The following is a 22679-nucleotide window of genomic DNA, read 5'->3' on the forward strand; positions in this document are numbered from 1 at the left end:
AGCTAGAAGCTGGGGAGCGGCCGAGAAGAGAATCCCTTTCTGTTACATTCAGATTTATTAAATATTAATAGTCAATTGTTGCCGAATTTCACAGTTTCAATGCGCCACTCAGGCTGTAACAGGTACATCCGTGGCTCACTTCCTCGAGTATGCATAGCCCTCATTAGTGCCAAGGGGGGCTTGTTTCCTCGATCCCTTGATGTCAGGAGTCTGGTGGCCATGCAGAAGTGCCATAATTCTTCACCTGTGTGTCATAGCTCCTGTACCAGCAGCAGCTTGGGGGAGATTCTCCTATCGTGCAAGCGGGTGGCAGCAGCGTGGGCTTTTGGAGCAAGAGGACCTGGATCCGATCCCCGCTGGCAATGGGGAAGCTCTGAGCGATTGCAGTGTGCCGCATGGCGACAGCTCAGAGCTCCTGGGTCACTGCAGTAATGCATCCACTCAGCGTTTCCTTAGCAAGAGCGGGCTAGGCTAGCAATAGTGATTGATAATCCTCCGTGGCTGGCAGCCAAAGCCAGATGAATTAAGGTGGGGAATAAGGTGCGAATGTTTAACTATGAGGGTGATTAACCTTTGGAACAGCTCAGTATGTGGGGGCGTTCTCCACCACCGGCCCTGTCAGCTCACAGCTGGAGGACGTGCTAAAAGATATGCTCTAGATCAAAGTGGGATGGCGTGGAAGCAAACCAGGGCGTTGTGTCGGTCCAGGACTCCAGATGTCTGGGGATGGATCTGGCTTCCTCCAGACACGGGAGGAGTTTGGTAAGTCTCCAGCCTGGATTTCTGTCCGTCTCAGAACGCGGTAACCCTAAGGCAGAGCTGAGGGTGACACTGCCTATGGGGCATTCTGCGGTGCTGGCCCTTGCTGTGTGCCAGTCACCCCCTTGGCACTGAGTGGGGGGCAAATCCCACCCACAGGGCATTCGCCTTGGTCCATGCTGGGCAACTCTCCATGCCTCTGTGCCAGGCTGCTCAGCTGTGTGCTGTTGAGACAGGCAGGCTCAGTAGAGGAGCTATGGCTGACAGCCCCCACACACCAGGACCAGGAGGCTCAGGGGCCCCTCAGCTAGGCTCTGAGCTCACTCACATGGGAGTCAGTGAAGTTGCTGCCTATTTACACCAGTGTACATGAGATCAGGGTCTGGCCCTAGGACTTGACCCCTAAGGGCAGCGAGGTGGCTGGCTGCCGGGGAGCTCTGCGGCTGCTTCAGGGCGGGGAATCCATTCTGGCTGATTTGGTTCCGGTGCCAGATCCCCAGCTGGGGCGAATCAGCAGCGCTTGCGGCTACGCTGTTCTATGCGTGCCTGGAGCCTGTCAAACGAGTGGATTTTACATGTCGAAAAATATATCGTTTTTTTAAAGTGAGATGTGAACGCTAATTGTTCCCTCTGCGGGCCAGGGAAGCTCCCTGAGGAGGGACAGATCACGGTTAATTTACCGTGACCATGTAGATACCCGTTGGTGCCCTGTTCCGGTCCAGGAGCGACGGTGGCATTAAATCATTCTCCTGCTTTTCCATCCCCATGAGCCCTGGTCGCGTCTGTTCAGGGGAATTTTCACACTCGGCATTATTTGCATTCAAACCATGTTCAAGCAATGTCTAAATGCAGTTTTAAAAGGGAGCTGCTTGTCTGTGAGTGGAGTCGCCCGGTAAGTGGAGCAGAACCTTAGGAGCCAGGACTCCTGGATTCTAGTCCCAATATTATCACAGACTTTGGCCGCTGTGGGTGACAATGCTGTCCTGAACTGCACACATTCAGTTATTTAAAGTACTGCTATATGCAGGCTGTACAATTGTAATATATTTCTGGTGTTGGCAGCTGATTACCTATGTGCTTAAGCCCACTATTTGTAATTTATCATTTTCTTTGTCCCCGATGTTTGGCTGCTAATAACATTCCTTCCAGTTTTAACAAAGATGTTTTCATTTCAGATCATGTGATGTTGTCGAGAATACCGATCAGCTCATCTGTATTATGATGAAGAGACACCAACACCGTAGCTGTCTTAAACCCAGCTATGTATATATATCAATGACACACAACCTCTCCTCCCCCCCCAGTAAAGGAACATTCAGGTTGCAAAGTCAAGCACTCAAAAGTTGGGAAAGGCCAGAATTAAGGTGTGTCCCCCCCACCGCCTCTCCTCAGGGATCTGATCTCCGTTTTCTACACTACCAACTGATTCCCAGTCCCCTCCCCACCCCAGCTTCCAGTCTTAGCCTCCATCCCTAGTCCCAATCTCTTTGCCCTGCAAGTTCCAGCCTCCACGTCTCCACCCCAGACCATGGCTTTTCCTTCCCCCATTCCACTCTCACCAGGCCCCTTGTCCCATCTACTCCTTTCCCTCCCACCTCTAGGCTGGCTCTTTTCCTCTCTGCGTTCGGCTCAGGTGGCTTCCACCTCCAAACCGCGTGGACACCAGGGAGCGGAGTGGGGCGGGGCGGGGGCCTGGGAGCACAGGAGAGCGAGCTCCGGGGCTGGATCACGCTCAGTCACCCTATGGGCTAGGGCTGTGGGAGGATGCAGCGTGCTCAGTGAAAACAGAATCATCAGAGATGGTAGCCGTGAAATTCTAAGACGTCTCCACCGAGCGTGTGTGAACTTGCAATTTTTCGAAGGCTTAGGTTGCTCTGATTTTGGTGGATTTTCACAGGGATGGCAAAAGGCATGTTCCTGACACCAAGGCCAAATTTCAAGTCCCTGCTCCAAAGGAGAGGGGTGCAACCGCATTTTAACAGTATTTAACGCATTTAAACGGCTCGTCCGTTTTTTTTAAATGGCACACTCGCCCGTTGTGTTGCTGCCCTTGTTCTCAGACGCAGCTGATCCATTTCGGCTGAAAAATTCCCCCAAACTTCAGCCCGAGGCAGGCACCCAGCCGGCAAATTTCAGCCCAGCTAAAGTTTGGCAAAATTATAAGCAACACAAGGTGTTAAGATGGGAAGAGTTGAACAACTGTAATTACAGTTACTGCTACCAGATCCACCTATCATAAATGCCCGTCACACTCTGGGAGATTTCAGATCCTGATCTGGTTCTGGACTTCGCAAGATGTGCCCATTTCCAGTCTAAACAGGCATAAATGATCGTTGTTTGCTTGCCAATGACAATGTGCTTGGTGCTGTATATGAAACAGATCAGAAAGGCATGTAGAGTCCCGAAGAATTTACAGTCTGTAGCCTGGTCTCTGCTAGTAGAATGATGCACTGCCGAGAACGGGGGGTCAGCTAGACCTAGGCTGACTGCAAGAGTAGAGAGAGCCAGACTGATTTGCACCAGTTCAGGAACTGTGTGCAACATGATAGACCTGCTCCGGAGGGGGTGTGAAAAGAGCCCAGCCCAGCAGCCCCCTCTCTTACAAAAATCCCATTCAAGTCAGTGGGAGCTTAGCATGAGAGAGGACTGGGGACCTGCTTTTACGCTCACTTAAGCTGCTGGAAAACCATATGATTCCAAAAAGAACAGGAGGACTTGGGGCACCTTAGAGACTAACTAATTTATTTGAGCATGAGCTTTTGTGAGCTACAGCTCACTTCATTGGATGCATTCCAGTTTTCTATCCACGTAGGTGCTTGTCTGGCCCCATTACCATGGTATCTGAGCCCCCTACTGTCTTTAATGTATGTATCCTGACAATACCCCTGCAAGGCATTATCACCATTTTACAGATGGGAAACTGAGGCACAGATACCGCGCCCCCCCCCCCAAAAAGGACAGTCTGTGGCTGAGCCAGAAACAGAGCCCAGATCTCCAAGCCAGTGCCCTGTGTGCTAGCCCAGCCTTCCTCCCACCCCTGCTGCTTTAGTGGCTCTGACCCAAAGCTTCCCGGCCAGAGCCCAGGAATCAAACTGCTTCGAAACCAAATCTGCCCTGGCACCCAGAGTGTTACAGAGAGCCGGATCCTCCTGCCGGGATCCCTGCCAGGCCCCTCCCCAGAGCAGCTCCCGCTGCCCTCACCCCATTCTCTGGCCAGCTCTCTGGCTCTCCCTGCCCTGCCTGCTTTCAGCCACCAAGGAAGCGTTCGGTGGGCCGAGCCCCTGAGCCTGGTGGCTGCACTTTGACTGGAGTCAGACTCCCCTGGGGGTCTCTGTGACTAGTGGCAGCCCTGGCCCCACACCAGACCCAGGCCAGAGGCAGTGGCGGGGGTGGGGGGGAGGGGGCTGGGATGTTAGATGCATGTAATAGACACTCAGCTGTCTCCCTGGGCATCCCCCTCTACCCACCCCCCGTGTGTGTCCTTGTATGTGTGTGATCTCCCCCCCCATGTGTGAACTCCCCCTCCTTGTGCGTGTGTGAGCTCCCCGGCGTGCGTGAGCTCCCCCTCCCTGTGTGTGTGTGATCGCCCCACTCTGTGTGTGTCTCCCTGCTCTCTGTGTGTGATTTCCCCCTGTGCGTCCTTCTGTGTGTGTGATCTCCACCTCCTTGTGTGTGTGTGATCTCCCCGCTCTGTGTGTGTCTCTCCCTATGTGTGTGTGTGTAATCTCCCCACTCTGTGTCTGTGTGTGTCTGTGTGTGTGTGTCTCCCTGCTCTGTGTGTGTGATCTCCCCACTCTGTGTGTGTGTGTCTCCCCGCTCCGTGTGTGATCTCCCTGCTCTGTGTGTGTCTCTCCCCACTCTGTGTTTGTGTGTGTGTATGTCTCTGGAGGTGTGTGTGATCTCCCTACTGTGTATGTGTGTGTGTGTGTGTGTGTGTTCTCTCTCTGCTCTGTGTGTGTGTGTCTCCCCACTCCGAGTGTGTCTGTGTCTCTCCCTGCTCTCTGTGTGTGTTTGTGTGTCTCTCTCCCTGCTCTGTGTGTGTCTCTCCCGGCTCCCTGTGTGTGTGTGTCCGTGTGTGTCCGTGTGTCTCCCTGCCCCGTGTGTGTGTGTGTGTCTCTCCCCGCTCTCTCTCTCTGTGTCTCTCACCGCCCCGTGTGTGTGTGTGTGTCTCTCCCCGCCCCGTGTGTGTGTCTCTCCCGGCTCTGTGTGTGTGTCTCTCCCCGCCCCGTGTGTGTCCGTGTGTGTGTGTGTCTCTCCCTGCTCTCTGTGTGTGTCTCTCCCCGCCGTGTGTGTGTGTGTGTCTCTCCCCGCCCCGTGTGTGTGTGTGTGTGTCTCTCCCCGCTCTCTGTGTGTGTCTCTCCCGGCTCTGTGTGTGTGTCTCTCCCCGCCCCGTGTGTGTCCGTGTGTGTGTGTCTCTCTCCCTGCTCTCTGTGTGTGTCTCTCCCCGCCCCGTGTGTGTGTGTGTGTGTGTCTCCCCGCCCCGTGTGTGTGTGTGTGTCTCTCCCTGCTCTCTGTGTGTGTCTCTCCCCGCCCCGTGTGTGTGTGTGTGTGTGTCTCCCCGCCCCGTGTGTGTGTGTGTGTGTCTCTCCCCGCTCTCTGTGTGTGTCTCTCCCGGCTCTGTGTGTGTGTCTCTCCCCGCCCCGTGTGTGTGTGTGTGTCTCCCCGCCCCGTGTGTGTGTGTGTGTGTCTCTCCCCGCCCCGTGTGTGTGTGTGTCTCTCCCCGCCCCGTGTGTGTGTGTGTGCGTCTCTCCCCGCTCTCTCTGTGTGTGTCTCCCCGCCCCGTGTCCGTGTGTGTCTCTCCCCGCTCTCTCTGTGTGTGTCTCCCCGCCCCGTGTCCGTGTGTGTCTCTCCCCGCCCCGTGTGTGTCCGTGTGTGTGTGTGTCTCTCCCTGCTCTCTGTGTGTGTCTCTCCCCGCCCCGTGTGTTTGTGTGTGTGTGTCTCCCCGCCCCGTGTGTGTGTGTGTGTGTCTCTCCCCGCCCCGTGTGTGTGTGTGTGTGTCTCTCCCCGCCCCGTGTGTGTGTGTGTCTCTCCCCGCCCCGTGTGTGTGTGTGTGTGTGTCTCTCCCCGCTCTCTCTGTGTGTGTCTCCCCGCCCCGTGTCCGTGTGTGTCTCTCCCCGCCCCGTGTGTGTCCGTGTGTGTGTGTGTCTCTCCCTGCTCTCTGTGTGTGTGTCTCCCCGCCCCGTGTGTGTGTGTGTGTCTCCCCGCCCCGTGTGTGTGTGTGTGTCTCTCCCCGCCCCGTGTGTGTGTGTGTGTGTGTCTCTCCCCGCTCTCTCTGTGTGTGTCTCCCCGCCCCGTGTCCGTGTGTGTCTCTCCCCGCTCTCTCTGTGTGTGTCTCCCCGCCCCGTGTCCGTGTGTGTCTCTCCCCGCCCCGTGTGTGTCCGTGTGTGTCTCTCCCTGCTCTCTGTGTGTGTCTCTCCCCGCCCCGTGTGTGTGTGTGTGTGTGTGTGTCTCCCCGCCCCGTGTGTGTGTGTCTCTCCCCGCCCCGTGTGTGTGTGTGTGTCTCTCCCCGCTCTCTCTGTGTGTGTCTCCCCGCCCCGTGTCCGTGTGTGTCTCTCCCCGCTCCGCGTGTCTCCCCGCGTGTGCCCCTGCCCTTATATGGCCGGCCGGGGCGCCGCGGCGGGGCGCGCCGGCTCTCCTGGGGGTGGTGCTGAACGAACAGCTCCCCGCGGCGCCCGCCCACCCCGCGCCAGTCGGCGGCGAGCGCAGCCCGGGCCCCAGCGCCGCTGCTCGCGGGGTGCGTCGGCGCAGCCATGACCCAGGCCAGCCCCGCTCCCGCCGCCGCCGCCGCCGCCGCCGGACCCTCGCCCGCCGCCCGGGCGCCGCCGCCGGCCGCAGCATGAAGCGGCAGAACGTGCGGACCTTGGCCCTCATCATCTGCACCTTCACCTACCTGCTGGTGGGCGCCGCCGTCTTCGACGCCCTGGAGTCGGAGCAGGAGACCTCGGAGCGGCGGCGGCTGGAGGAGAAGCAGCGGGAGCTGAGGGGCAAATACAACCTGAGCGGCGACGGCTACAAGGAGCTGGAGCGGGTGGTGCTCAAGCTCAAGCCCCACAAGGCCGGCGTGCAGTGGAAGTTCGCCGGCTCCTTCTACTTCGCCATCACCGTCATCACCACCATCGGTAAGGCCGGCGCGCCCATCCCCGTGGCGTCCGGGCGGCGGGCGGCTCCGCCCCCCCCACCCCGCCCTCCCCAGCGGCTTTTATGGAGCGGCGGGGGGGGGGGAGGTTATTGGCCGGAGAAAGGAGGCTGCGACTGCTTCCGCGTGGTGGGACCCCCTCCCCCTGTGACGCCCCCCCCCCCCCACACTCTCTCTCCATCCCCTTTTAATCCCCGTCCTTAAAAGCCCGGGTTAGTTCGCTTTGCACCGGGGGGGGGGGGGAGGGATAGCTCGGCGGTTTGAGCATTGGCCTGCCCAACCCAGGGCTGCGACTTCAGTCCTTGAGGGGGGCCCGTTAGGGATCTGGGGCGAAAAGTGGGGGATGGGTCCCGCTTGGAGCAGGGGGTGGGACTGGATGACCTCCTGAGGTCCCTTGCAACCCTGATCTTCTAGGGTTGGACCCCTTCGGAGTCAGCCCCAGTCCTGGGCTACTTCCAATTCCCGGAGGCCTCCCCCGGCAAAGGGGCCCGGAGCAGGAGTTCGGGCCGTGGTGTAGGGAAGTCGAGTTGATTGCAGGGAAGGCGGCGCGGGGTTTGGTTGATCTGGGTAACGAAGGGGGGTGATTAGCGGGGAAGAATTGGAAAGCGCCCTGCAGCCCGTCAGTCCGCTTGTGGGGGGTGCCGAGGGCATGGGGCAGGCACAGGCGGGAGCGCCCGAGCCGAGGCGCCGGGCCTGACTTGGAGGGTTTGCAAGCTGCTGGCAAGGGACTGTTCCTCCCCGAGAAGCGGTCTGGGACCCCCTGGGAAACTCCAGGCTGCGTTTTGCTCTGGGGCTGGGTTTTCTGCACGGTGACACGCGCACGCACTTGTTTTGCAATTTGCAAGCGTGCAAAAAGGGGAGGGGGTGGCGGATTGTTTGCAGATTCGCCGCTTGTTTTGCCGTTCAGCAAGGCATGAAAACAAAGGCGGGGCGGGGGGGGAGCGGCTTTCCACTCCCCGGGGCTTGGCTTTTGTTGTTGCTGGGGCTGCGGAGGGTTCCTCCCTCCTGGGTATTTTTAAAAGGTGTCGTGTAGAAGCAGAAGCGATTCCCAAAGTGGGACCTCGCGCCCTCCCCCACCCGGGCATGGCTCTTCTCAGCCGGGGAAGTTAGCAGGCAAGAGCCCCAACCCCCAACTCAGCACTGATTTGGCCCATTTGCTGCCGGGCAGGCTTGAATGGGATCTCACGCCTGTTTTAGGCTCTTGTAGCGCCTCCGGGCTCCCGTGCAGTTGCTCCTGATGTACCGCGGCGTCAGTCTGAACAGAATCCGGTGCAAGACCGCTTCTGAAACAGATGCAGATTGGTGCAGTTTGATACAGCGAGGAAGGGCCAATTCCAGCGTCCGGATTCATTTCTGACCCCCATTTTTACACCGGTGTGACTCCGGTTGAGCCACTCCTGATTTACACCGCTGCAAAATCTGGAGTAGAATCAGGTGCCAGGCGCCTGGGGTGTTAGTGAGCAAACTGGATCCAGAGCCGGGAGCAAGTCCCTTCCGGATTCCAGATGATGTTGCTGCAACCCAGGCCGGGTCTAGTCTCGTCTACTCTAAACTGCTCTTTTTTAAAGACTCCGTTGGCAGCTCTTTGTGAGCTCCTGTGTTGAAGCAAATCTCCCTGTTGTGGGGTTGATTTAGGACATCCCTTTGGCTGAGGACGCGTTGTCTGCCCGGGCCTTCTTGGTTGCAGAACCTCATTAAATGGCCTCACATTGTCTGCATTTGCCTTGTTCCACCGAGGGTTATCTCTGCAAACGGCTCCAAGGAGTTCGAAGATGATCATCCCTTAGAATAAAGCCGCCTTGGCCGTCACTCGCGCAAGGGTCTTGTTTTGCTACCAAGCCCCGTAAAAAAAACAACCCACTTCTGATGTTTTCCCTCCCACTGTTGTGGTCTTCGATCTTCCTTTGGTCCCAGGAAAGGGAGGGATTCGTGGCAGACGCAGTGGCCCCGTCCGCACTAGGGAAGTTGCCTGAGTGTTCCCCCCTTTGGCTACCCCCTGCCGAACTCCACCAGCGTTAGCAGCCCCGTGAGCCCTGGTGTAGACAGGAGACTGGTGTTTCTAACCCTCTGTCATGGAATCCGGCTCAGAGCAGGATTCTTCGATGTGGTGTTAAAACCCCCGGAGGTGGCGGGTGGCTCCTAGCTCTGCTGACACCGGAGCAGGTGGGCTGGCATGCAGCCATCGTGCAGACAGCGACAGTGAGGTCAGACGTGGGGCAGGCCTCAATCAGGAGCTGGAATAGCACCTGTTCCGGCTCCAAACCAACCTGCCAGGGCACCTCAACCCTTAGCTGCAGCGCCCCCTGCTGGCCCAGTGCTGCCCCGCTGTGCCAACGCCCTGCAGTCCTGACCCGCAGCCCCCCCCGGTTCCAGTCCTGTACCCCTCCACACACACACCCTGACGATGCCCCTTAGCCCTGCCCCAGCCTGCTGAGCGGGCAGCCAGTTGTCCCAAATCCTGCTAAGCTGTGTCGTGTTTTCCTCTGGAGCGGGAGCACACGGGGATGGACTCACACCAATTATCAGCCCTACGTCTGGACTCCACGCTGCGGCTGCCTGAGCTCCTCCCTCCTGGCTGGCTTCGTTCTTTCCTTCTCCCACTCCCCTCTTTCCCTCTGCCAGCCCCTTCCCTGCCCTCTGCTTCCCTCTCCTCATTCACCCCGCTCCACTAACACACATGCCGTCTGGGGGGCCTTTCCAGCCTGGCTATGCAGGGGGTGGGGGGCAGGTGGAGAGCCAGGCTGGCTGATTTGTGGCTCTGCAAATATACTGGCCCCCCCACACTGAAGTGCAGCAGCCATGGGGCGGCTGGTAGCTTAGGGTGCCAGAGTGGCTCTGTTCCGATCCATGGGGTGGGGACAGGATCCCTCCTGTAGCAAGCCTGGCTATTCAGGGTTGGGTCCCATGTCTACTCTAGACAGTCTTTTCCCTAGCGGTTTCCATCATTACAATATCGAACCCTGGGGCAACCCAAGCCAAGGAGTTCAATGCACAGACCCCGCAGGGCCATGACTTCCATCCAGTACCTCACAGGGCTGGGCGGCTCCTTCCTTCCGGAGGGCAACAGAAGCCAGGGCGCCCAGCATCTTGCAGGAAGCAGATGGTAGCTTGCAGCATGGGGCCTCTAATTTGCATTAAACAGAGCAGGTTGCAGCTGGCCTCCTCGTGGGTACAGAGGTGCAGGCCGCAGCATGCACAGTGTTGCCTGGATCCAAGTGGCCAGGCATGTCTCGGCTCCCAGTGGAGCATTGCGTGCTGGGAGCCATAGCCCTCACCGGCTGCACATCTGTGTTGTTCATCTGTGTGGTTAACACCCAGGGGCTGTGTTTAGCTGCCCGTTGGCCTCCCTCTCTCCATCCCATCCTGGAGATCTGGGGTCCTGCCATCCTCTCCCCTCACCCTCGGGACAGTGTCTACAGAGGTTTGACAAATCTGCCCATCTTCCCCCCACGACCGTCCTCCACTGTCTCAGCTGCCTGGTTTTCCGCTTTCCTCCTTGGCCAGCTGGGAATACGCTCCGGCAGCCTTTGACTGTCAGCAGGAGTCATCTGTGCTGCTGGGCATTGCATGCGTTCCCTCCTCCTCTAATTACCCTTTTAAATTGCTTACATTTATTACCATTACTGATCTCGCAATCCATTTCTCCCTACCAGGGAGACTTCCCATAAACACTCCACTGACAGTGTCTGTTCCTTCCTGTGGTAGAGTTCTTTTGCCTGACACACTTCTCTCTGGACCAGCATTTCTTGTCCCTTGGAAATCAGCTTCCTGAAAGAACTGTCAGAAACTTGTGCGGCTTTGATAGGAACCATCGGACAGGAGCAGATCCCAGGTCCCTCGGTTCCATGCCCTGTGTAGCACTCAGTGGCTCAGAGGAAGGTGCAAAGATCTCTGCAATGGGTTGTTAGGGAGTAACCACTGGGAACGTTTCTTCCTGCCACACAGTAGTGAGAGGTCTCGGCTTATGCCCTGAAGCAGGGAGGTTGATAACTAACCCTTCCAAATTCTTGGTTGTGTGTGAATTCTTCTAACTCTAGATGTTCTCAGTACCCACATAAATGCCCAATCCCTTGTTTAAATCCTGCTAAGCATTTGGCCATAGTGCTATCCTATGGCAGTGGGTTCCACAGGCCTGCTCAGTGTTGTGCAAAAGTGTGTCCTTTGCTCTGTGTTGAACGTGACACATTTTGGTTACTTTGAGAGCCCCTTGTTTTTGTGTTATGAGCCAAGGCAACTGCCAGTACTCATGAAGAGCCACAAGAATGATTTAAAAATTAGCAAACATACCTTATAGTGACAGACTCAAGGAGCTCACTGTATTTAGCTTAACAAGGAGAAGGTTAAGGGGTGACCTGATCACAGTTTTTAAGTACCTACATGGAGAACAAATATTTAGTAATGAGCTCTTCGGTCTAGCAGAGAAAGGTCTAACAGGATCCAATCGCTGGAAGCTGAAGCTAGACATGTTCAGGATATAAGGCGTCCACTTTTAACAGTGAGAGCAATTAACCATTGGAACAATTCCCCAAGGGTCGTGGTGGATTCTCCGTCACTGACAACGTTGAACTCAAGACTGGCTGTTTTTCTAAAAGCTCTGCCCTGGGACTTACAGTGGGGCAGGTCTCTGGCCCGTGTTATACAGCAGGTCAGACGAGATGATCACAGTGGTCCCTTCCGGCCTTGGAATCTATTAACCTATTGCAAACTACTGCTCTGGAGCCCCACGTCTCTGCTGTTTTAAAAACAACGCCATGCTGAGCCAGGTCAGCATTTGGTCGGACGACTCCAGTGGTAAAGGAATAATTTAGGATCCGTCTTCTGTGCATCAGGCTCTAAGAGACAAAGCTGGCATCTCCTGGGGGAGGCAAGGGTCAGCTGCTCGTGTTGGACATCAAGGGCGCTCGTTCAATGAATGCTTTGTTGAGATGATGGAATTGGGATCCCCAACACGTTGACGCTTTGGGCTTTGCGGCTTGTATTTCTCTGTGCAATACTCCACTCCTGCTAACGGAGGTGGCTGGGACAACACTTGTATTTTCAGTGGGTTACGGTTTGTAACTGTCTCAAACCATTGCTCTCTGGGGTGAGTTTTAGCAGTTTGGTCTACAGAGGTGCCATTTTTCTGGTGGCTTTAATTCAAGAATATGGAGGGGAGGCAAAATTTAAATTAAACGCAAGGAGTTATGAAGACTTAGAACATAAAAACATAGGAACGGCCATACTGGGGCAGACCAATGGTCCATCTAACCCAGTATCCTGTCTTCCAATGGTGGTCTATGCCAGGTGCTTCAGAGGAAGTGAACAAAACAGGTCATCTTATCAAGTGATCCAACCCCTGTCCTCCATTCCCATTCTGGCAATAAGAGGTTTAGGGACACCAAGAGGATGAGGTTGCATCCCTGCCCATCATGGATAATAACCATCAATGGACCCATCCTCCATGAACTGATCTAGTTTGTTTTTGAATCCAGTTACACTTTCCCAACATCCCCGGGCAACAAGTTTCACAGGCTGACTGTGCGTTGTGTGAAGAAATAATCCCTTCTGTTTGTTTTCAACCTGCTGCCTATTCATTTCCTTGTGTGACCCCTGGTTCTTGTGTTATGAGAAGGGGCAAATAACACTTCCTTATTCCCTTTCTCCACACCAGTCATGATTGTACAGACCTCTAGCATATCCCCCCTTAATCGTCTCTTTTCCAAGTTGAAAAGTCCCGGTCTTATTAATCTCTCCTCAGATGGAAGCCGTTCCATCCCCCTACTCATTTGTGTTGCCCTTTTCTGAACCTTTTCCAGTTCCAATATCTCTTTTTAGAGACATGGCAGCAATAAGTGCAGGCAGTATTCAAGCTGTGAGCGTCCCATGGATTTACATAGAGGCAATAGGATATTTTCTGTCTTACTATCTCTCCCTTTCTTAATGATTCCCAACTTTCAGTTCGCTTTTTGGACTGCCGCAGCACATCGAGTGGATGTTTTCTGATAACTGTCCACAATGACTCCTAGATCTCCTTCTTGAGTGATAACAGCTCATTTAGACCCCATCATTTTATATGTCTAGTTGGGATTATGTTTTCCAGTGTTCATTCCTTTGCATTTATCCACATTGAATTTCATCTGCCATTTTGTTGCCCAGTCACCCGGTTTTGTGAGATCCCTTTGTAACTCTTCGCAGTCTGCTTTGGCCCTAACTATCTTAAGTAATTTTTCCCATCTGCAAACCTTGCTTCCTCACTGTTTACCCCTTTTTCCAGATCATTTATGAATATGTTTTACAGTATCGGGCCCAGTACAGACCCCTGGGAGACTCCACTGTGAAAACTGACCATTTATTCCTCCCTTTGTTTCCTGTCTTTTAAACAGTTACTGATCCATGAGAGCACCTTCCCTCTTATCCCAGGATGTGCTGTTGAGAGGGGATCAGGTGGGTAGTATAAATGGGAAGAACCACGGTAAACCCGGATTGGGCTAGCCATTGTAAAAAAAGCTTTCACTTTGATCTGACAATCTGCACTCTAAAGTCCCTGATCATCCTGCCATTAGCACAGCCAATCCAGGAGACAGAAAAATTGGGAAAGAAGGCTATGTGGGTTAAAAACACATCTTGGCTGAGAGAGGAAGTGAAAGCAGCTATATATATATATATTGCAATATGGCATGGCCAGAGGGCAGCAGGAGTGTGATAGAGGGGAGATATGTAAGCCCCAGGATGATGAGAGCCTTATTCCCTGTAGAGGGAAGAGAGGTTGCTATAGATTCATTAGAGCACCTGAAGCCAGTCACCTGATAAAACCCCCCTCCTTCATTCAGACAGTTGGAGAAGTTGAAGCAGGGTGGTTGGTGTTGAAGCAGAGAGCAGTCTGAAGGAGAGCAGTTTGGAGGGAAGCAGAGGAGAGTTTGGAGAAGTGCTGTGGCGGGCCAGAAGACCAAGACCCGAGGTAAAGGGAAACCCGGCTTGTGCAGAGCAGAGGGACTCCACAGACACAAGGGGTTGGGAGAAACCTGGCCCAAGCAGAGAGAGGGCAGGAAGCCCCACAAACTGAAGGGCCGGAGAGGGAAGTAGCCCAGGGGAAGGAATCGCTAGTTCAAGTGGTTTGCTGCTGTCCCTAGGGCCCCTGGGCTGGGACCCGGAGCAGAGGGTGGGCCTGGGTCCCTCCCTCTCCACTCCCCTTCTCTGGGATACTAGTGGGACAGCTGATAGCAATTGTCATGGACTCACAGGACTCGTGCTCTCTCCTGGCTCTGTACGGTCCCTGGGAGGAACCCCCTTCAACCTTCTCTGGGGTTAAGCTGTTGGCCCCTCCACCTCCTGGAACCTCACCTCTCTAAGCCTTTGCAAGCCTGTCTCTCTCCGTGGGCCCCCTCAGGGAGTCCACTCACTCTGGACCCCCGGGCCTCTACACCCAGAGGGAATAATGCCCCCCTGTTCTCTAGCCCGGAGCGACTCTCAGCCAGCGTAACACAGGAGGGCTTATTGAGCGTCCGAACCCAGCACAGCCTCAGGCCTGGCATCCCTCAGCACAGTACGTCTAGGTCTCCCCAGCCTCCAGGTGGGTTCTGGCTGCTCTCTCCTCCCAGCCCAGAACCCCCTCCTTCCAGCTGGGCATCTGATATTACCGTCCCCCAAGTCCTGCCTCCATCCTTTGTCTCCTGTTCCAGGTAAACAGGCTGCCTGGGCCTCCTCTCCTCTCAGCCTCTCCTCTGATCCATCCTTTGTTTCCCCTCTGGCTGGAACTGGCTGGTTAGGTCACCAGGGTCCTCTCTCCGCAGCCCATTGTTCTCCCACTGGCCAGAACCGGCTGTGACTCCCGAGCGGGGCCTCCCAGTCACCAGGTCACCAGTCGCTGGGGTACCCATTCTCCAGGCCATTCACTGCCCCTCTGTAACAGCAAACTCCCTCTCCTACCACCTTGTTAAACCAGTAACATACAAGGAAACTGAGTCCCACGCCCTCTGCATGCAAACCATTGAAAACAATAAGAAAGCCACCTGCTTCATCACAGTAATGAATATAAATTAGAAGCTAGGAACTGCAGAAAATTGATCAGGGAAGCAAAAGGACACAATGAGAAATGAATGGCCACCAGAGTTAAGGACGACATGGAGTTTTTTTAAGTATATTAGGAATAAAAGAAATCCCAACAATGGTATTAGTCCATGACTAGAAGGAAATGGTAGAATTGTCAATAATAATGCAGAAGAGGCAGAAGTGTTCACGAAATATTTCTGTCCTATATTTGGGGAAAAAGTAGGATAATGTATTCCTAGCATATGATGATGAAATATTTTCCATTACAACAGTAATTCAGGAAGATTCAGATTCAGTAATTCAGCTACTAAAGTTAGACCTTTTTTAATCTGCAGCTCAAGAGTTTTAAAAGAGCTGGAGATCTCTGGGCAGTTCGTGTCGATTTTCAATCCGTCTTTGAGCACTGGGGAAGTTTCCAAAGACGGGAAGAAAGCTAACGTTGTTGCCAGTAGTTTAAAAGAGTATAGGGGATGACCCAGGTAATGATAGGCTTGTCAGCTTGATGTCAGTCCTGGGCAAAACACTGGTACAGGACTCAATAAAGAATTACAATCGGGTTCTATAGCTAATGCCAACCAGCATGGGTTTATAGAACATAGATCTTGTCAAACTAACTTGGTATCTTTTCTGGATGAGGTGACAGGTTTGGCTGCTAGAGGTAGCAGCGCGGATATAATACGCTTAGACGTCTGTAAGGCTTTTGACTCGGTACCATGCGGCATTTTGATGAAGAAGCTAGAACAATACACAGTCAACACGGCACATATTAAATGGATTAAAAGGTGGCGAACCGACAGGTCTCAAAATGTAACTGTAAACGGGGAATCCTCGTCGAATGGGTGTGTTTCTAGTGAGGTCCCGCGTGGCTCGGTTCTTGGCTCTACGCTATTTAACATTTTTATCAATGACCTGGAGGAAAATCATCACTGCTAAAGTTTGCAGATGACCCAGAGGGTAGGGGGGATGGTAAATAATGAAGTGGACAGGTCACTGACACAGAGCAATCTGGTAAACTGGGGGCAAGCAAACCCCATGTGTTTGAATATGGCCAAATGTAGAGTCCTGCCTCTCAGACCAGAGCATGTAGCTGTGTTCACAGGATGGGGGACTATGCTGGGAAGCAGTGAGGGTGCTGGGGGTGGATAATCAGCTGAACATGAGCTCCCACTGCAACGCTGCAGTAAAGGAGGTTAAACCAAAAGCACGTCTCTTCTGAGAGCACCGCCTTCCCGGCGTGAGCTGGGGCATCGCCTGGTGCCTGGGGCTGCCTGCATATTGCCAGCTCCGTCCCCAGTGTAACTTCAGCGGAGTTGCACCACAAGTTAACTTGGCCCCAGACGCCACCACGTCAACTGCCCCACGCATCTCAAATGCTCTTAGCTCTGAGCCCGAATGGCGAAAGACCTGTTCGAATGTCTTTGCTCTTTCACTGCTGAGCCTTTCAGCAGAAGCTTTTGGCTGCGCTGGGATTGCAGCTGGAGCTGGGTAAACTATCACTGCTCCGTCCTTTCCCTGGTCCAGCCGCCCCTCCAAACTCTGCTCAGATGGGTGCTTAAGTTAACTGTATGGGGCCAGATCCCCAAGTGACTTCCCTACAGTGATGTTGATTTAGGTCAGCTGAGGATCTGGCCTGTAAAGTCCAAGAAAGTTTAACGGAGCTGAAGTGATCCAACGCCATCTGCGAAAAGCTTGCTGCTCTGCTGACTCTCTCTCTCTCCTGCACACACTTGGAGGTGGTATTGTCTTCGCACACTGTTTTATCTGTCTACATGACGTGGGCCTGCTGCTGCTCTCCCGCTGGTTTTAGGCAGGTGGTACTGCACTGACGTGCATTGACGCCCCCGCTGAGTCCAACCCACGGGGTGTGGAGCATGGATCTGGGGTATTGTCACTTCTTCATATGCCTCTGAGCCTTTGCCCAGCACCAGTTGCATCTGTGGCCCTGCACGTCAGGGGGCTTGGTGAAGCCACGCTGCGCGAGCAGCTCTTTGTCCGACTGCGCCGTGGGGCAGGGAGGGAAGGTGAGCACAGCATCGGGTGCGTCCGCACAGCCAGGTTCTGAGTCTCTGGTGCGTTGCGGCCCCATAAAGCTTCCGTGCACTGTACAGAATGTACGGCATTCCCGGTATCCCTGCGCCTGGCATTAGCATTGCAGCTCTGCTCACTGCGGGCAATTACCCCGATCAAAGTCCTGGCTTTCCCGCAGGGCCACCCTTATCTCTGTAACCACTTCCTAATCTGCTTCTTCGGTGGCCCTGGAGATCTCTATCATAGCTTATAATGGCCACCTTATTACCCAGCTTGCGTTCGCTCCGAGCCCTGTCTGAACTGCCAGCAAACACGGAGATGTTTCTTTTCGAAGCAGGAGGCATCGGTCCCGTGACAATGGCTCTGTCCCAAAGGGTTTGTTTCTTGTCCCACCGCCGGGCTCCTGGAAGTTCAGCCATCCGAGTTGGTGGCTTCATGCCCACGCTCAAGTGACAGGTGCTCGGATTTCCTCATTCGGATTGGTGCAGAGCGCAGACTTGCTGGGTGTTTTCCAGCCAACCAGAGGAAGGCTGTTGATCTTAAAGGCAGTGTTACCTAGTGATCAGAGCAGGGGGGCGGGGATTCAGCACTCCTAGGTTCTATTCCTACATTTCCATGCCTCGGTTTCCCTATCTATAAAACAGGGACAATAGAGGAATTATTGACGTCCCTTAGCAGGGCTGGGCGAGCGGGGCTTAGGGAGAGCAAAGGGCTCCACTTGGAAAGCTCTTTGAATGGGGAAAAGGGCTAAAAACAATGGAAGACAAGGCCCTTTGCTAAGTTTTATAAGGCCCCCAAGGGATTATTCGGACAGTCCCAATCTGCGAGTGAATAGCCTCCCAGCTCTGCCTCTCCCCACTGCGAAACGGAGGCTTTCCCACGATCACTGGACGCGCTTCCAAATGAGCGTCCCGTGAAGCTTCTCAGGTGAGTCGGTCGTGGGATGAGCCGCAGCGTACCCGCCTTCGATGAATTTTAAAACCGAGATTCAACCTGGTTTCTCCCAAATCCTGCATCGGAACACGGGTCTGCTGGAATTGCCTTGAATTTGGGCACCACTTTCTCTGCTGGCAACAAGCCCCGGGTGCAAAATGGCTTCGTTTGGGCGGTTCACAGGCAGGCTTATAATGGAAATCAAGGGCCTGAGCCGTTACTGCATCACTGCAACCGAACACCAGTGCAATGGTGCTGAAATCAGTGGAATGACACCGACAGCTAGCGTGAAAAATCGGGATGGGGGGGGGTAATAGGAGCCTATAGAAGAAAAAGCCCCAAATATCGGGACTGTCCCTATAAAATCGGGACATCTGGTCACCCGAGATGCAGGGATGAAGCCAGGCCCAGTTCTTGACCTTCACCCCGCAGGTGGGGCTGGTGGAATGTTCACATGATTGCCAAGCCCAGATGTTTAAAAATCGTGAGGCAGACCCTCCCCCCGTCCCCTCCCCCCACCCCAAAAAAACCCCTGGTGAGATCAGCTTGAAAAAATCATCCTGTTAAAAATAACACATCACTGGTTCATCGTACTGATCTTCTGGCCTGGTACAGCCCAGGAGTCAGATCCTCAGGCTTTGTTCCGCAGCCCTGGCTTCCTTACACATGGAAGCTGAGATTTTCACATCCTCCCGCGTCCCAGAGCTGAGCCTTTAAGGAAAACAGCGAAAAGCATGAGATGCAAGAACACAGAGAGAGCTGGCAGTACTGAGCCGCATCACAACCTGGCCACCACCACCGGTGTCCGGGTAGCTGGCAATCAATAGACTGGGGAGTTTTGCTGGCAGGTTTTGGAAGAGGGAATCTCTTCCTTCAGCTGCTTATTCTTCAAGTGCTTTCGCAACCAGGCTTCTTTCTGTCCAGCTAACGGTTTGTTTTCAATGTATTTATTACACTGAACTTTGCTCCGTTATTAAGGGATGTGTGACTGGCTGCCCTTGTTCCATCTGGGCCGGAAATCAGACCTGTGCACGGTGTATCCAGCGGAAGGGGATTTAATTCATGGGCTGGCTCATTGAAAGGCGCTTCTGAGCTGCTTGCAGTGGGTTTTCCTGGGCTCTGCAAGGACAGACTTCCAGTTGGAATGGGAAGAGGGGGGTGAATGGGCAGCAGAGTGGGGCGATGGGGCTGACATAAATTGAGTATCCCACCCCCGCTTTGCACGCGCATGGGCGCAGAGATTTGCAAGGTGCGCCTGGGCAGCATTTTGCTGCCTTTGCACCTGGTGAAAGTGGGACTGGGTTACCCGTTCAGGTGTAGTTAACATTGAACCGGATTCTGGTCTCATTTAATCTGGTGTCAGTCCAGAGCAATCTTGTGAACGTCCACAGTGCTGGGCAAGCCACTGGTGGGTGCCGCTGAGCGTCCCTGCACGGAAAAGGAAGACTGGCCAAGTGGTTAGAGCACTAGGCTGGGCGAAGGGAGACCTGGGTCCAACTCCCAGCTTGGCCTCAGACTGATCCTGGGCAAGTCACTTAGCCTCTCCATGCCTCAGTTTCACCTTCTGTGCAATGCGAATGGCAGCCAGGATAAATATGGTAAAGCCTGCAAGGTGATCAGACACGACAGCGGTGGGGACAGGTAATGCCCTGAGATGCAGAAGGGTCCCCGAGCAGCCTTGGGAGGGAGGGCTGACCACTCTGCAACCCCTCACTCCTAAGTCTAAGATAGAATCTAGGCTAGCCCAGGCTGGTTATTCCCCCACAACTTGCAGTGGTGGAGAAGGGCTTTGCCTGCCTAATAGCTCTGGGCGCCAGCCCTGAGAGAAGGAGAGTCTTGTCTCTGCCACCTTCCCCCTGCAACCTCCTGTGCACCCCCCCCCCTTGCCTCCCCAATCTTCTCTGCTGCACAGAGGCAGAATTGACGTAGGTCCCAGCACCTCCCAGCTCTGGTTCTCCACAGGGCCTAGCATGCTGCAGAGCTGGGATCCTCCCCACTGCTGGAACAGATCTGTGGGGGCCACGTCCCCTCCTCCCCTGAATGCACAGAGTCAGGGAGCCACCTGTGGGTGTCTGCCAGGTGCCGGGTGCCCCTGCGGAAGGCACGGGCTGAATCAGAGGGATGGGGCAGGGCTGAGCGCTTTGGGAAAATTGGCTTGGCAGGAGACCGTCCCAAGAACCCACAAGTTGGAGGAAATCCTCACCAGCCCCTAGCCAGGAGGGACGAGGGAGGCAGCTCCGCCATGTGCAGGTTATTCATGAATTACTGAGCGGCTGTAGCAGCTCGTGCCTCTGAAGCAGCTGATGCTGGTCAGTGTCTGAGGCGGGCCACTGGGCTACATGGGCCCCTGGTCCCATCCCGCCTGGCAGCTCCCTGTGAGCTCAGGCTTGGGATCACGGCGCTGCAAACCGCTCCAAGCGGCTGACAGTCTAGCTGGCGTGCTCTTCTTTGGGGCAGGTGGCAGGAGCAGGCAGTGAATACTAAGGACAGCGTCACCATCTGTTGTGTCCTTCCCCAGCCAGTGGGTTCCTTACTGCCCTAGTCACTGCTTGCAAGGGGCCTGGGCTGCCTCGTCCACCCACGGGGCTCGTTTTGAGCCAAGGAATTAACTCCCTGTGTTTTGCGCTGGCTTGTCGTTTGATCTGAGTTGTGGCCAAGAGAAGGAGCTTTCTGAGACCTCTGTGGGGCAGACCCCAATGGGTAACGGCCCTGCTAGGTAGAGTGGCTGCCCCTTTGCTAATTGCAAAGCTCTGCCTCAAGCTCCCGCGTCTCCAGGAGCCGTGACGGTCCATAGTGCGCATGCATGCAGGGTGCGTGTGCGTATTGGCATGTGCATGTCCGGAGGGGTTGCGGGCACTCGAGGGCACCCTCTCCCTGCATGAGCATGCATGTGAGTTTACAGGTGCACATGCCAGGGCATCAATGCACGCCAAGTGTGGGCAAAGCAGCACGTGCCTGGGGCATGGCTGGGTCCGAACCGGGCACTGACCACATGGCCTCCAGCCGCACGTGAAGGGGGCATGCAGGTGCATCTCCAGGAGAGCGCCCGCGTTTCCTGCTGGGGGCATGCACCTGGGCCACGGCCTCCCTGCGACTGGCTTCCTGGGTGACAAGCCTGTTTTCACTCTGGCTGCATGGGGCCGGCAGCCCCTCCTGCCGCTGCAGCCGGGGGATGAGGGGGAAGAGCAGGGAATCAAGCCGCAGACAGAGCAACCGCGGAGCTGCTGCTAAAGGGTGCGAGATCCTCGTCTGTGGGTGGATCCCTCCCAGCCCCCGCAGCGCATATCCCGCCCCGCCCCCCGGAGGCTCCTTCACGCGGGAGATCCCTCTGCCCCTGGGCACTTCGTGTGACGTGCCCCCACCCCTGTCCATACTCTTCCCCCTCTTGCCACCCCCCCAAAAAGGCCCATCTAACCCACCCCAGCTGCCATCATCCCCCACCCCAGGTGGCTTTCCTACCGCACCCCTACTCCTGCGTAGCTCAATCAGAGACAGGGGGGTCCCCTGGCTCCGTGCACTGTTTGGGAGCGACCAGGTCCCTGCCCCAAGGCGCTTGCAGTTGGACCCGTTGGTGCCCAGGGGGAGGTGCAGAGACTTGGGAATCGGCTGTTGTTTGGGTCGGAGCCCACCCAGGGGTGGTTCTCCACAGACATTCTGGAGCATCATTCCCTGGCCAGGAGGATGCGGGCCCCACACGAAAGGGACCGGGTGCAAATCTGGCTTGTGGGGATCTGGCCCGGAAGAGCCAGGCTGGGCTGAACCCGAGTCCCTGTGAGCTGGCTCCGCCGAATAACCTCTGTGGCGCTGCTGAAGGGGATTTGGGAGCAGCTGTCCTCTCTGCATCCCGCCAGTGTTTATCATTCCAGGCCTGCTATTTGAGCCGGGCCACATGCCTGGATCTCGCTGGCCGAGCGTCATCAGTCCTGAATATCCCTGGCCTTGGGTCATCTCCAGCGACAGCCACATGTTCCTCTTTCCTGATTGCTTCTGAGCCCGGAGAGGCCAGCAGCTCTCTGGTGTCTCCCCCGGGGTCAGACGCCCCCCTCTTCTACCTCTCGGGGCAGATCCTCAGCCGTCAGCCAGCAGAGCTACCCTGGTTTACACCCGCTGGGGATCCGGCCCATTATCCTAGGCACGGATCCGACCTGCGAAGTCTGCAGCGAGATCCTAGCGCTTTGGTGGCTGCAGAGCTGAGGTTTTGGTTCCGGCCCGTCGTTAATGGCTCGCTTGCAAAGCACACGGCACGACACCCATTGCACCTGATGGATAGCGCCCGGTTAGGGTGAGTCCTTTCAGGCCTAGATCTGGCCCCCCTGCACTGACTGAGTCTGTACGGCACGGCCCAGCCTTTGGGGCGGCAGGTCTGATGCTCTTAGACTCCTAGAGATTGGAGATGGAAAGCAGCTATGGTTCATCTCCATGCCTTTGCCCCTCCTCTGGGTATCTGGGCAGCACCATTCCCTACGCTGTATTCTCCAAGGATGTGGCCAATCTGTGGAGTTGTCAGGGAGAGGGCTCAGGTGAGGGCCGCACGGCGCAGGGAGATCGCTGGACGCCGTGTGTATGGAGTATCTTCCCCTGAGCGCAGGCTAAAGGGGGAAGGGTGTGGAGAGGTCTCCGTCTCGCGTCCAGAGCGTCTGTCACTGAGCAGATGCCACACAATCGCCTGCCAGCTGTGTAGTGCTGGGTAAAGCCAGAGCCCCCGTGGCTCTGAGCACCGGCTGCCCCCCAGAGGGACTTGCTGGCTCAGGGGAGCCTCCCACACTCAGCCGGCAATCCAAACGCCCCTCTCCTC

The 22679-nt window shown here is 55.5% G+C and overlaps 1 protein-coding gene across 1 annotated transcript in view; it reads left to right on the forward strand.

Annotated features, from left to right (window-relative positions):
• Positions 1 to 6465: 6465 nt before the first annotated feature.
• Positions 6466 to 22679, forward strand: part of KCNK3 (potassium two pore domain channel subfamily K member 3) — a 66843-nt gene continuing 50629 nt past the window's right edge. The window contains exon 1 of the mRNA XM_084623273.1: positions 6466 to 6878. Coding sequence (XP_084479399.1) covers positions 6596 to 6878 — 283 coding nt within the window. The 5' untranslated portion in view covers positions 6466 to 6595. The remainder of the gene's footprint in view (positions 6879 to 22679) is intronic.

Source organism: Lepidochelys olivacea (genome assembly GCF_965140295.1).
Source record: "Lepidochelys olivacea isolate rLepOli2 genome assembly, chromosome: 3".
Classification (NCBI taxonomy): domain Eukaryota; kingdom Metazoa; phylum Chordata; order Testudines; family Cheloniidae; genus Lepidochelys; species Lepidochelys olivacea.